This window comes from Onychostruthus taczanowskii, unplaced genomic scaffold (genome assembly GCF_017590055.1).
Source record: "Onychostruthus taczanowskii isolate IOZ18803 unplaced genomic scaffold, ASM1759005v1 scaffold63, whole genome shotgun sequence".
Classification (NCBI taxonomy): Eukaryota; Metazoa; Chordata; class Aves; order Passeriformes; family Passeridae; genus Onychostruthus; species Onychostruthus taczanowskii.
In genome coordinates, this window is record NW_024504012.1 from 1,590,687 (window position 1) to 1,603,933 (window position 13,247).

Genomic DNA, 13,247 nt, shown 5'->3' on the forward strand with positions numbered 1-13,247 from the left:
TCCACTTCTCAGTTGTTGTTATGTGCTCTGCTGAAGAACTACAGGAACTGCCTGAAGTCAGCTTCAGACATACTAAAGAATTGGTAAAATATGCTCATAGCCAGAAAGAAAGAGGGGAAACCCTATCATGGGAATAAGGAATTCCACAAAGTTTATATCAGCCTCTGTTCTGGCATCAAGGAAGCCCTCAGTACAGGAGTAGAGAGGGGAAAGGACAAATATTGTTTCTGCTCCACTTACCTGGGGTGTTCTAATGCTTAGTCCTAAAATAAACAATCAGGAAAGTCACAGGGACTTGTGGCCTTGTCAGGCAGGAATACATGTCAGCAAAATTTTGTTAACCTTTGAAATTTCACTGGGGTTGAATAAAGCATTATGCATCTGTCTCTTCCCTTTTTGCCCCCAGCTTGCCAAAGGAAAACCGTGAACAGCTCTCACTTCTTAAATAAAGAGAATATGAAATTGCTAACAGCTGCTTCACAGCAAAGTGATATGCAGGTAGCATTTTGGAGGCAGTAATGATTCTGTGCCGTTGATTACATTCCACTGAGGATGAAGTCAGGCAATTCCAGCATTAGTTATGGGATAATTGGATGTGCCTGTGAAAACAGATTGAGTTCAGGCAACAGAAATCGGTGGAATCCTTCCATGCCAGGACTCTCCTGACCTTGGGGAATTCATTGTTGAGTGGTACCCCCACATAGATCTACATATCTGATATAATTTTTTTTTTTAAATGTGACTTAATGTGCTATGTTTGCATTAATTTATATTTAGTGAGGAGGGAAGAAGCCTTTTTTTTTAATTAACTCTGATCTCTCATTTTTCATCTTTCTTCTGAAAGTGAGTTGTAGACTTACTGGTAAACCTCTCAGACTGCACAATCGCCAAGTTCACTTACTAGATCATTGTCTTACCTTTTGAAATAAACGTTTGTCATGTTTCAAATAAACAGTTTTTTGAAGGTAAAGTGTAAAGGTCACGATCGGTCTTTTGATTATCAGAGTCCCTCAACTGAAAACCTCTTTCTTGAGGTTTTTATTTAAATAGGAGTGGAACTGTGCTGCCAGAAAGCTTAAAATATTAGAGAAACTTGTCAGCTAGATTCAGTACATTGGAATAGTTTTAAAGGAAGAGATTGCACTTGCCAAAGGAAAATTTTATGTTTTACTGACTGTGTTTATAGGTTTTTTTGCATCCTTTTTTAACCCAAATGCAAACATTGTATGAAGAACTTTTTCTTGAATATTGTAGTGTTGCTGAATTGCAGTGGATTTAACTGGGATTAATGGAAATTAAGGAGTGGGGTGGTTAGTATGCATGGATGATACCTGAAAGGAAAAGCCAGAAACTATTGAAGGAATATTCTTGAATTTTCCTATTTCTTGATTAGCACAGAAAGCAAAGATAGTTTTGGAAGCAATGACTATGAACTTAAAAGCACCAGTATAACAGAATTGGTATTTCAGATAGGGTAAGCATGGGATAATAAAAAATCTTAAGATGTGATTCAAGAACAGATATGTTCAAAGTTAAGCCTGTTCTTCTCAGTTTACCTTAATAAGGAAGAATGTAAATATGCAATTATATGTCAGGCTTTAAATGCTGCCTTGAACTGGTACCAAAGGCTGGCAGTCATGTTGCTGATTGATGTTGGTATAATAACATTTAAATGCAGCAAGAGAGGACTATATGGAACAAATATGTGTTATTTATGTAAAGAATGAAACAAAAATATTTATTTAAATTACTGCTTTTTCAATATGTACAATACATTCGGTTATGGTGCTGTCTAAAGATACCAGTTAATAGACATGACCAGCCAAAACCCAGTGTTTATGTCAGTAAAAACACATCAGAGGGGACTGGAAGTGGTTGAAGTGGAGGTGATTAAGTGTGTTTGGTTCTGTATCTCCTGCCTGCTCTGTCACTGGAGGGACTGGAGGGCTCTGAGCTTCGAAGGAAATTTGTTCTGGTTTGTTTGGGTTTTGTTCTTTTCCTGCAAGAACTTGGAAATATTGAGCTGAGGTCTGGCTGAGACTGGAACAGAGACCAGGCTTCCTAGGGCAAACAAGAGTGTGTCTCTGTGATGCCAGGGAACTTCCACAGAAGTCGGGACAGACAGAGGAAATCGGGGATTTTTGTCCTGATGAAAATGCTCTGTGTTCTGAGCAAGTGTGTCACAGTCTGGCCCATCACAGGCATTCTTCTGTCACATCAGCACTCTCCGAACTTAGAGATTTGGGATCTTGAGGTGTAGTGCTGTGTGTGTTGTCCTTATGTGATTCTTTATGATACAGAAATCTGTGTTTAAAAATTTAAATTCCTTTGATCTTCACTAAGAAAGGATCTCCTTAAAAACTCATTGATCAGTCAGGGGAAGAAAGTTCTTTTTCTCAAGCTGTGTAACTACAGTAGAGCACCAAACTGAGGTCAAGCTTTTTATGACAAAATTTTGAAGTACTGCCAAATATTTTATGTATTCAGTACTTCTGTATTTGATAGAGTCATAGAATATCTCAGGTTGGAAGGGGCCCATAAGAATCACTGAGTGCAAATCCCTGCTCCTGGCAGGACTCAGAAAGGACACATTCAGAATATTTAATTAAAGAAAATACTGAAGAAGACCTGGCAACAATCCACATATTTTTGTTTTCTTAACAATGAAGAAGGTGCAAGAGTTTCAATTCTTTTTTACTCTCACTACTCCTGAGATTGTCTCAGCACTTGGAGCCCTGTCCTTAAAAGGAAAATTATTCTCTAACTAAAAAAAGGGAATGGCAATCTCTGTCATTTAAATACAGATACTGTCACTATGATTTTCATATTACTAAAATTTGATGATGTACCATCAAAAATGAGACTATTTTCTGTATTTTCTCTTTTTAATTTTAAGCAGTGGTTTCAAAACTTTGCTATTTTTGAGCATGGCAGCATATTGAGATTTTTTTTAATCAGTTGGAACCACTTTTTGTTTGTGAACAGATATTTTGCTTTGCAAAAAAGAAAAATAGGAAAGAAAATGAAGAAAAATGAAAGGAAATAGAAACCTGAGCTGTATGGTTAATTCTTTCCTGGCTAATACAATCTTAGACAAACAGACCAAAGGAAAGTGATTCTTATGCAAGATGTTTGTGGGGATTTTTTGTGGGTTTTCTTGTCATTCTTCCATTTCTCCAAAGAGCTGTTGTGATTTAATATCCCAGTTTTCATTAGATCCCTGTAGCTTCACTGCAAATGTAATCATTTTGGAGGTATGGATCTTCCTGTGCACTTCTCTGTTAGGAGCTATTGTACTGAACAAAGTGGAACAGGATATTTCATTTTTCTAATAGGGATTTTGGCCAGGAACCTGAATACATACTCAATGTTAGTTTACAATAAATAGTTTAGCATCAGTTAAAAAACAAAGCAACATGACATGTTGAAAGCTTTCCATGTATAAGAGTAAACTTACAGTAAATTTCTTCATGCACTGTTTTTGGTAGTTTTGTACGTACCAGTCATGGGGTATTTTGATGATAATTTTTTTTTTCCCAACTCATAGCAAATACATTAATAAAAGCTGCAGCATTTGTTGCTCTTTGCTAATTCTTTACTACTGCTTTATTACAGTTATGAAAGTGTTTAATTTTTATCATTCTTTGTGAGGGCAGAGGGTGGGAGGGAGCAGAGAAAACAGTGGAGTTTAGACATAATAGCAAACCCTTTTAGAGTACAGCTTTTGTGAGACATTCACGTGAGTATGACATGCAGCAACCATTCTTTATACTGAATTTAGCAGGGATCTTCCACAGCAGTGAAGTCAGTCCTAGAGAGCTTAGCTAAGAGTATGATACTGGTCTGTACATCAGCAGGTAATTGGCATAGCCAGAAATAAGAATATAAACTAGAAACTAGGTTATGGCATAGCTTCATACCTTACATTCTAATTTTGATGAGGGTTAATTGTTTTTCAAGCTGTTGGAAATGTCAGTGAGCTGTAGTTGAAGCTGCTCAATTCATGTAAGAGTTGAGTAATGCAGTTTTGATGTTGTGGGAAAGCAAACCAATGGATATGAGTCAATGTTAGTGTTTATATTCCTTCATTTTCTAGGCTTTTCATAAAATTTCTTCATGATTTTATTTTCCTGGGAGAGCACTGTTCGAAGTTTGAGTGTTTTGCCATTGGCTTTGTGTGTGATCTCACTCTCAAGCTTACCCTGAACTCAAGTCTGTTTCCATAGATCATACTTCCATAAAAATAAATAAAACTTTTAAAAGTATAGTGTTGAAACTTTGTATTTTTAAAAGGTTTTCTTCCCTACATTTTAGGTAAGCTTCTGGGTTGTTAGAGAGATTCTGCATGCACAGACTTTAAAAATACGAGCTGAGGTTTTGAGCCACTACATCAAAACTGCAAAGGTAAGAGTTTGTATTGTGAAGGGAGTGTGGGATTCACCATGATCAAAGGTTTTATACCCAGTTTGGTCAGTTCAGAAATACACAGGGGGAAATACCTGTCTGACACCTGACTTACCTGTGGTTGTTTCTGTTGACATCTGTAACTGTTTGGCTTCTATCACAAAGTGTACAGTCAGTTTAAGCAGCTGTAGTCAGAAGGGAAATGGTTTGTTTGCTTTTACCATTGGAAGGAAAGGATCTTTTATCTCTACTCAAACAATATCAACTTTAAAAATGTGGTTTGAAAAATAGACTGCGATTCAGAAGACAATTTGGAGCTCTCAGTCTTTCCTAATGCCTTTTGGACTGACATTCACAAGAAAAGGGTCAGCAAATCTGGAGTGACATACAGCCCTTCAAACAGAGTGAAGCTTCTTCACATTAGTGAGAAAAAGGGGATGTTTTTCAAGTTTATGCTGTCAGATGATGTCTGCCTTTTACTATAGCTGACTGCTGTGACCACTCTGAGTTACCTGCGCAAAAAGATGTAAAATATTTCTTAATAATTCATTTTGTATTCAAGTGCATTCCCTGTCTTGACAAGTCCTTTTTAATGAAGCAATATTTTACTCCTGTGGGATGTGACTCTCAACTTCGGGCAAAGCAAGAGCTAATTTAGTAGGATTCCACAGGCTTTGCTCAGTAATCATGCTGTGGTCATAAAGTGTTAATGATCTCTTTTAGACATCCTTTGATATCTGCTGAGTTAGTGTATCTTCATCTCATGTATTTTTAAAAGCCAATCCTTGTGTTTTTCTTTGAAATACAAACATAAGAAAACTGGCTTCATGATCCATAGGAGGGGGAGGTTCAGCTCTGTGTGGCCACAGTGCAGAACAGATGTGGGAATCCAGGTGGGCTCAGTCTGGTTCATTCTGGGATGGGACTGGCCAGTGCTGGGTGTTGTAGCTTTGGGCACAGCACCCTGAGCATGCCTGACCTCAGCAGTGCACTGCAGGCTGCAGTGGCTGCTGGAATGCTGCTGGAATGCTGCTGGCTTGGCGACAGTTATGTGCTCTAACAATCAGATAATTGAGTTTAGCTTACCTGTCAGCTGTAAAAATCACAGTTACAAAAAGCAAGCAGCCCTGTATGGGGTGCTTTTATATCAGTTCATTTATTTCTGTGTTTGTTACCTTGGCTTTGCTTATGTATGGCTGCTGACATGAAGTTACTGCAGTGGGGGCTGTTGGAAGGAGTTTCTGATATCCAGAGCTATTATCAAAACAGCTTTTTGCCAGGGGTCACACTAATTACCTCTTCTTTAGAGAAGCTGTAAATCCACTCCACAGTGCATTCCTTGTGCTGGCAGCCTATTGTATAGCTTAAGTGGTGTCTCACCTACCCTGCTTAATGCATGAGGTAATGAGACCTAACAGCTCCCCTGAAGTTCCCAGATTGTCCTGGTTGGTGATGACTCCTGTTCCACTGCTGGCAGCAGCTGGGAAAGCCCTTCTTTTCATTTCTGATCAGCTCCACTGTCCTTTGGGACAGTGAACTTTATTACCTTGGTTGGGATGTGTGTGGGGGGAAAAAGGGTTCTTGTGTAAGTGGTGGGACAAACTTCAGCAGAACTGCTTGGAAGGATAACAGGACTGTGGTGTATAACAAACATCCAGCCCCTTCCACCTTGCCCCCCAAAATGCTGACTACCCTTTACACTGGTTACTGAAGAATCCTCCCAAAAGAGGATGAGGTGAGGGAAGCATTTCATCACAAGGTGTGGGCCAACTTCCACTGCCAGCAGGACATGCTTGGAATCACGGGAGTCTGAGCACCCAGAGTGGAAATGCCACTGGGGTGCCATTAAAAGTGGCATTTCTGACTAATACTTGTGAGGACTTTGTTCCATAAAAGGTTGTAACTTTCCTGGCACTGTGTTAAGTGAAGAGAGAGTATTTGCCCTGTTCCAAAACTGTTAGCCAGAAAACCATCCTTAGGTTTTGGCTTTCACCCTTCCAAAAAGAGGCTGTGCTTTGATGATCAGCATTTAGTCAGTATTCCATTGGTCTAGTTTTTTTGTCCTTTTGCCTCATGAAAGGCTTCCTAAGCAAGAAGTAAGCTGAGTTTCAAGTAGGAAAAAGGATTTCCACCATTTTTTTAATAGGAATGGTTCCTTATTTTTTCTTGCTGGAATCCTAACCTACATTGTTGAATATTCCAAATGGATTAAACAAGATTTGCAATACTGTGATTGAGTATCATTTCTCCTTACCAAAGTTTCTCTGTTAGGGACCTCAGTTTGGGTGCACTGCACCAAAAATGAGTGTAGTTTGGATCTCTGAGAGCTCACAGCTGTCAGAACAGTTGATGTTGCAGAAGAGCTTCAGAAAGAACATTTTCCTCCAGACTGTTTTTAAGCTTTCATGACAGTAGCACCAGTAGTTACTTGGCCAAGGCAGTGGATAGTTTTGGAGACAGAGGGAAAGGAAAAAGAAAAGGGAGAGAAATTCCAAATGTGTGAGAAAATGCACTTAAACACAATGTTTTTTATGGAGTCTTTAAGGGAATTACTTTACCCTAATGTTTTTGCTGTTCAGTTTTGATTGGGTTGTTGCTTTTAACTAGTTAGTTGTCATACCCCAGAAATGGTCTTTCAGTGAGAGGAGTACTCCAGGGATGTGGCTTTTGAAATTTACCTTCTTGATTTCATCCTGCTAAGATATTTTTTGGGTGCTTTGATGTAGCCTTGTTGATGTAGTTGTTGCATAAACTTTAGGTACTGACATGATTACATCATTCACCACTGGGTTGTCCTTTCTGGTGTGTTGTTTTAAAATACTACTGAATGCTATGAAAGGAATTTGTTGGGTTTGAATGTCAGAAAATTTCTGGCACTTCTAATATATTCCCCAAGATGTGTGTCTGTATAGATATTTTTAAGGGCTCTCTATGGGCTATGAAACAGCTAGTTAGTCTAATCCAAAACCATAGAGATGCAGTAATGAAAAATTAGGAGGTGCCATAAAAGTGGTCTGTGTGCACAGCAGTTCACTGTAACACTTAATTTTAGACCTTGCAAGATTTCTCCATCTTTATATTGTTACTTATTCTGTGTTCGCTATTGACAGCCCTTGGAATGTTGTATATTGTTGACTTTTTTTCTCTTTTTTTGTCCTCAGAAGCTGTATGAGCTGAACAACCTCCATGCCCTCATGGCAGTGGTGTCAGGCCTCCAGAGTGCTCCCATCTTCAGGCTGACCAAGACGTGGGCGGTAAGTGAGGAGCAGCAGGACGGGGGAATGGGCTTCACTTGTTCTCAGAAAAATAAAACACCCTGAAGCTTGTTTTCAAGGATGCAGCAGTTACTGCAGAGAGCTTTAACTTTGTTCTGCTGTGTACATAATGTTTCTAGTTCCTCTGAATTCTATGGTTTCCTCTTAAATTTTTTTCCGTTCTGCTGTAGAAATATTTTCCTCTGAAAAATAGTTCCCTGCAGATTCTGCTGAATGCAGAGGCTTCTCATTTGGCCAGAAGCTACTTTGTATTTAGTTGCTGGAAAATTCTGAATGCCAAAGTGGGTCATACTTTAATCATTTAGGGGTTTGTACTGTTGGAATTCTTTTTTTTTTTTTGCTATGGAGAGCAGATGTTCAGAAACTCTTGATTCAGTTTCCATAAAGAGATTTGTTGTTTCTCTGACTGATAACTAACTCTATCACTTAATCATTTCATCGTTACAACTCCATTGCACAGTGTATTTGTAATTCTACCTTTGTACAGTTGTGAAAGGAGAGTATTCTTTGGAATCATTTTTATTTGTCATCTGTTTTTCAACTGGCACTAATATTGTTTATCATTGTATCCTGGATAAGAAGAATATTAGGAATTACTTTTGCTCATTGACACTTTAGAGCTTAGAAAACAGTCCTTATTCAGCCTTATATTGTGTAGTTTTTCTGCTCTTTCAGATAAATGTGACATGCAGTGTGACAGAAAAAATGAGGTGATTGAGATCCTTCTGTGCACAGGATACATATTACTAAAAAGAGCTGAAAGCTTTCCCTGAACACACATCAGTGCATCCTTGGATGTTGCAAAAAGTTTATTTATCTAATAACTGCATGAAAATGTCATTCAGTTGATAAATATTCCCAAAATTGAATATAATTCACTTCTGCCAAGATACTCCTCTAGAATTCTGGTCACATTTTGCAAACGCACAATTAAGTTAGATGCTGCTTCCAAATACCAGAAATCTCTCTGAGGAAATCTTAGTGAAATTAGCACTTCAAAATTATCTCAAGGGGAACTTCTGGTTTTCAGATTTTATGTTTTGGAATTGATGCCTCAATAGTTTTATGTAACTGTGAGGCTGAGTCAATTTTTGAATCTCTTTTTGTGCACAGCTCAAATGAAATGTAATTATTACCATATATTAATAATAACCACATTAATTACTACCATGATAATGCCATTCAGAACTGGGAGTTCCCAGTTTCTTTTGATGCTTGGTTATGCACTGGTTTGTACTACAAGATTTATTTGTGTGCTCTTCACGTATTGTATCAGGCATTAAAGCTCATCCCTCTTCCAACCTCTGGAATTCCAGGAACTTCTCACACATTTCTGCAGGTGTTTGATTCCTTCTACAATCCCAAGCGAGTCTGAGCTTTTCATCATCTTACATGAGCCTTTGCAAATTCAAGTTGCAGGATAGCACCCAGCAGTGTGCACTGCAAACTGATTTAGTTGTCCTTCTATTGAAGTTCAGCTTATAAATTCCTAAAGATAATTCTAAGCCTTTGCTTTCTGTATATTAAAAGTAAGAAAAGGCACACCAAGCCTTTATTTGAATCACAAAGGCATTTGGGTAAGTTGCACAGGAACCCTCCAAAACCTTCAACAAGGGAGAATTTCTTCTCCGTTTGTAGCAACCCTTGATTTACAAACTCAGGAAAATAGCTACAAGTATATTCATTCCCTAAAAAAAAAAAGCAAGCCACCTTAAATGGTTGGAATCTAGAGTTTAAAGGAGCCATTAAATACTTGCTTGGTAATCTAATGTTCCTAAAAAAGATGAAATTCATGTCTTCTGACGGTATGTCTGAATTTGTCTGAAATTTGTCTCGCTCATTGCCTGCACACACTCTGAACTCTGGAGAATAGTAAGTGCTACTTTTAATGTGTGATTTGCCCCATTCAAAGCTTGAGAAGAATTGTGAGCCTTTCCAAGAAAGTTCACAGAGTAGAATATTCAACTTCTCTCCATTTAATGTAAAGGAATTCTAGATGACCATTGAGGGTTTGGGCAATAAAGCAAATAATCATTAAATATGTGAAGTGGAGTGAGCCAGCATCCTGAGACCTCATCTCTTCTTGCTGGCATTTCAAAAAGGTTGCATTCAGTGCTGGCACACTACAGCTAGAAACCCAAGAGCAATATAGAAGGCTCCAAATCCTTCCCTGCTGCTATAAACTGTCAGCCTTAGCTTTTATTGTCTCTGCATATTACAGCATGTACAGCTCTTTACTGTTCTTTTCATCCAAGAGACAGAAGAAGAAACATTATTTTAAAAAGGAGCAGCTCCAAAACTGAAGGACTAAGAAATAGGTCCTTACTTGGCCTTCACAGAAACACTTCTAATATTCTTGGCTTCTCTGGACTGTCCTCCCTGAATACAGGGGGTGGAAGCATGGCATGGGTTGGCCTAGGAGCACCAGGGGAAGTCATGCAGGATCAGCTTGTTATGAGATGATCCAAAAAGCCTGAAAAGATACATCAGACTTGAATAAGAGTGTGCAAATCAGCATGATTTGAGGAAAATACAGTTAATTTCACTTGAGTTTGAAAATTATTAGATTTTAGTCTTGTCTTACATTTCAGTCTGCAAAACTACAAAAACCTTTCAGACATTAAATGATGGCAGAATGTTTTAGGCTATTATTAGAAGCAAGCTAGTCCAGCTGATAAAACTGGAACCAGCTTTGAGAAAATGAACTTCAAAAGTAAAATGTCACATTTGGGTGGTTGGAGTCACGTCAGTCTGCTGCTTCCTTCTCCTGGAAGAATCGGCAGTTCTCATTTGAGTATTGGAACCAAACCTAAATTAAAGATGCAAATGAATTGCTGGAATGTCAGTGATGAGTATGTCTTGGGAGACAATTCAACTAGTGGCTTTCTTCTGAGACCCAGTGTTCAGTTTGTCTGTCCTCATAAAGAGTTGGATATAGGAAATGGAAGTAAAATTAAACTATTTCAACGGTGAACTTACAGAAGGGAGACTTCTCCTCTGTCAGGCTCACCTAGGTTGATCTTTAACTGAAGTGAAAAGGGAGTATGTGTAGAAATTCAGTGATCCAACCCTTATAATTGCATTGTGGGGAAAAATTCTGACTGGTACTTGGAACGCTGAATCTCCTGCCAAAATGTTTGGTGGGAACATCTTGCACCCTTGGTTAAATTCTGACTCTTGAGTTCAAGTGAAGACTTTGAGGCAATTCTGCAGCAGCAGTTCAGCAAGATGTTTGGAAAATATCTTGACTTTTTTTTCTTCATCTTTCATAGAGAGCCTGGTTGTTGTTAATTCTGTCAAATGAAGGGATTGGAGGCAGGAGGAATGGATAATGAAGGAGAGCCATGACTTTAAAGTTTTCTGTCCAAAGTGGGCATTTCTGTGATATTACGAGCCAGTAAAATTGCCAATTGGCAGACGAATACAAGTCCATGACCATTCTGTAAAAAACCATAGATAAAATCCTTCCTCAAATTGAAGATACAGCCCATACTAGCCACAGTGAAGAGAATTTACTCCATCCCATTCCAAGCCAGCACACTTACAGATAATCAGAGTGAAAATGTTACTGGCATGAATACTGCTGATGTGAACTGCACGTGAAGCTGTGATGTGTGTTAGCTCGAGTAGTTTTTTGGTAACTTACATTGTTTCAGAAGGATCCTCCAGGACATCAGCATTTTTACCTGCTTGATTTTTAGAAGTATTTTTAAATTTAACACCCAGAATTGTTGCTTTTCTTTATAAACTTTCTAAGTGCTCCTCTGTAAGGAGTAAATGATGTAGTTTTGAAGCAGTTGAGTTATAAAAAAAAATTTAAAAAAACCAGAAAAAACCAGCACATCAACAACAGCAACAACAATGGGGAAGTGGAAATCTGTACTTGTAAGGGTAAAAGAGGAAATCAAAATCATAATGATCAAACTTAAACTCATCTGGTTTTGCCTTCTTTTTCCTTTGCCTAGTTACTGAGTCGGAAGGATAAAGCCACCTTTGACAAGCTGGAATATGTTATGAGTAAAGAAGATAATTACAAAAGGCTCAGAGACTATATCAGCAGCTTGAAGATGACTCCCTGTATTCCCTACTTAGGTAAGCTGTAGCCTATTTCTCCAGTAATTGCACAAGCTAAACACCATCTTTTAAGCATTCAGGAAACTCTGAGTACTTCAGTGGAGAATTTACAACCCAAGATGATTCTGAGCACTCTGTATGTGGCAGGACAGAACCTCAAAAAGAGAATACCTCTTAAAGCTCACAAACACTGCAGGTTTTACATCCAGTATCAGTTTTCTAGGAAACTATTTTGCTACGTGTTGTACAGATACAATTACTTCTGGAGAAGTACTTCCATTGTTATGCCTGCTAGCCCTCCTAAATACTAAATACTTGACTGTTCTAGTAATGATGGCTTTTCATTTATGAGAAGCTATAAATGACAAACCTCTGTGAGAAATAAATACAGAGCTTAGAGTTTGGAACATGGTAAAATACGGAGACATTGCTGCATTTAATATACACCAATGTGACAAGAGAAACTAGGCTGTTATAACTGACTCAGCCTTCTGGAATAATTGTTAGTAAATTATATTTCTATGTATCCAAAAACTAGATAAATGCATTTAATATGTGTTGGTTTTCTTGTCAAGCTAATTTAGTGTTAATTTAGTGTTTAGTGCTATTTAGTGTTACTTAGTATCTGTTAAACTAAACAGATACTAAAATGGTTAAATGTGCTGTTTTTAATGTAGCTTTTGTTTCATGAGATATTGGTAATCACATAAAATTAAGGAACTGTGTATCCAATTCTTTGTATTTTTGCAGATAATAAGTTGCTCTTATACCTGAATTTAAGATGAGCTCTTGTGGTCGTTAAGGCCTATTAAACTGCAATTTCTGTTCCTGAATTTTGATACTTCCTTTACTCTGCTGGGCTGTTAACTTTTCCAGGATTAATTGGTTGAATTTTATATGCTTGCTTCAGAAACAGAAAAAAATACTTCACTGTGGGAGACCAGAATTTAATGCCCTGTAGTGTTTGGCACAAACACCAAGGCACAAAAAGGAAACCGAGCATTATGTAATATGATGAACCATGGAGCTTTCCCACCTTGTTTACATGGACAATATAGAGACTTGATATGTAGTTCTGAAATGCTTCTTATGCTGATGCTGTTTACCTGTATGCCATAATTTTTGAAACATGAAGCCAGCATCAAATTGTTTTCTTGCTGGTTGTAAAAGTCCCAAGCTAGGTATTGGGAAACAGTTTTTAAATTTTATTCAGTTACAGATGTTTTTTCCAATAAGTAGCAGCTTCTTGTCTAACTTTTGCATTGGAATAACCTTTGGGCTTGACTTGATAGTTTGAAGTGAAATATATAATTCTTTTCTATTTAGAAAGAAATGTTCTTTTCTATGACCTGCTGTAGTTAAAGCATGTGTTGTGACCTGGTTTTATGTGATACCAGTTCTTGTTAGTGACATAAGGAATGTCCCCAAGCCATTTTTAATTCTCCAAAGGAATAGCCAATTCCCACTGGTGCACTCCCTCTGAAATTAATTTTG

General features: G+C 37.9%; 1 protein-coding gene across 8 annotated transcripts in view; it reads left to right on the top strand.

Moving 5' to 3' along the window:
- Nucleotides 1–13,247, top strand: part of RALGPS2 (Ral GEF with PH domain and SH3 binding motif 2) — a 112,241-nt gene that overhangs the window by 42,462 nt on the left and 56,532 nt on the right. For all 8 annotated transcript variants that reach the window (XR_005953810.1, XR_005953812.1, XR_005953811.1 and 5 more), the window contains exons 6-8: nucleotides 4,315–4,404; nucleotides 7,566–7,658; nucleotides 11,645–11,771. Coding sequence is in view for 5 of the 8 variants with exons in the window: in XM_041420025.1 (XP_041275959.1) it covers nucleotides 4,315–4,404; nucleotides 7,566–7,658; nucleotides 11,645–11,771 (310 nt within the window). In the remaining 3 variants the exon portion in view is untranslated. The remainder of the gene's footprint in view (nucleotides 1–4,314; nucleotides 4,405–7,565; nucleotides 7,659–11,644; nucleotides 11,772–13,247) is intronic.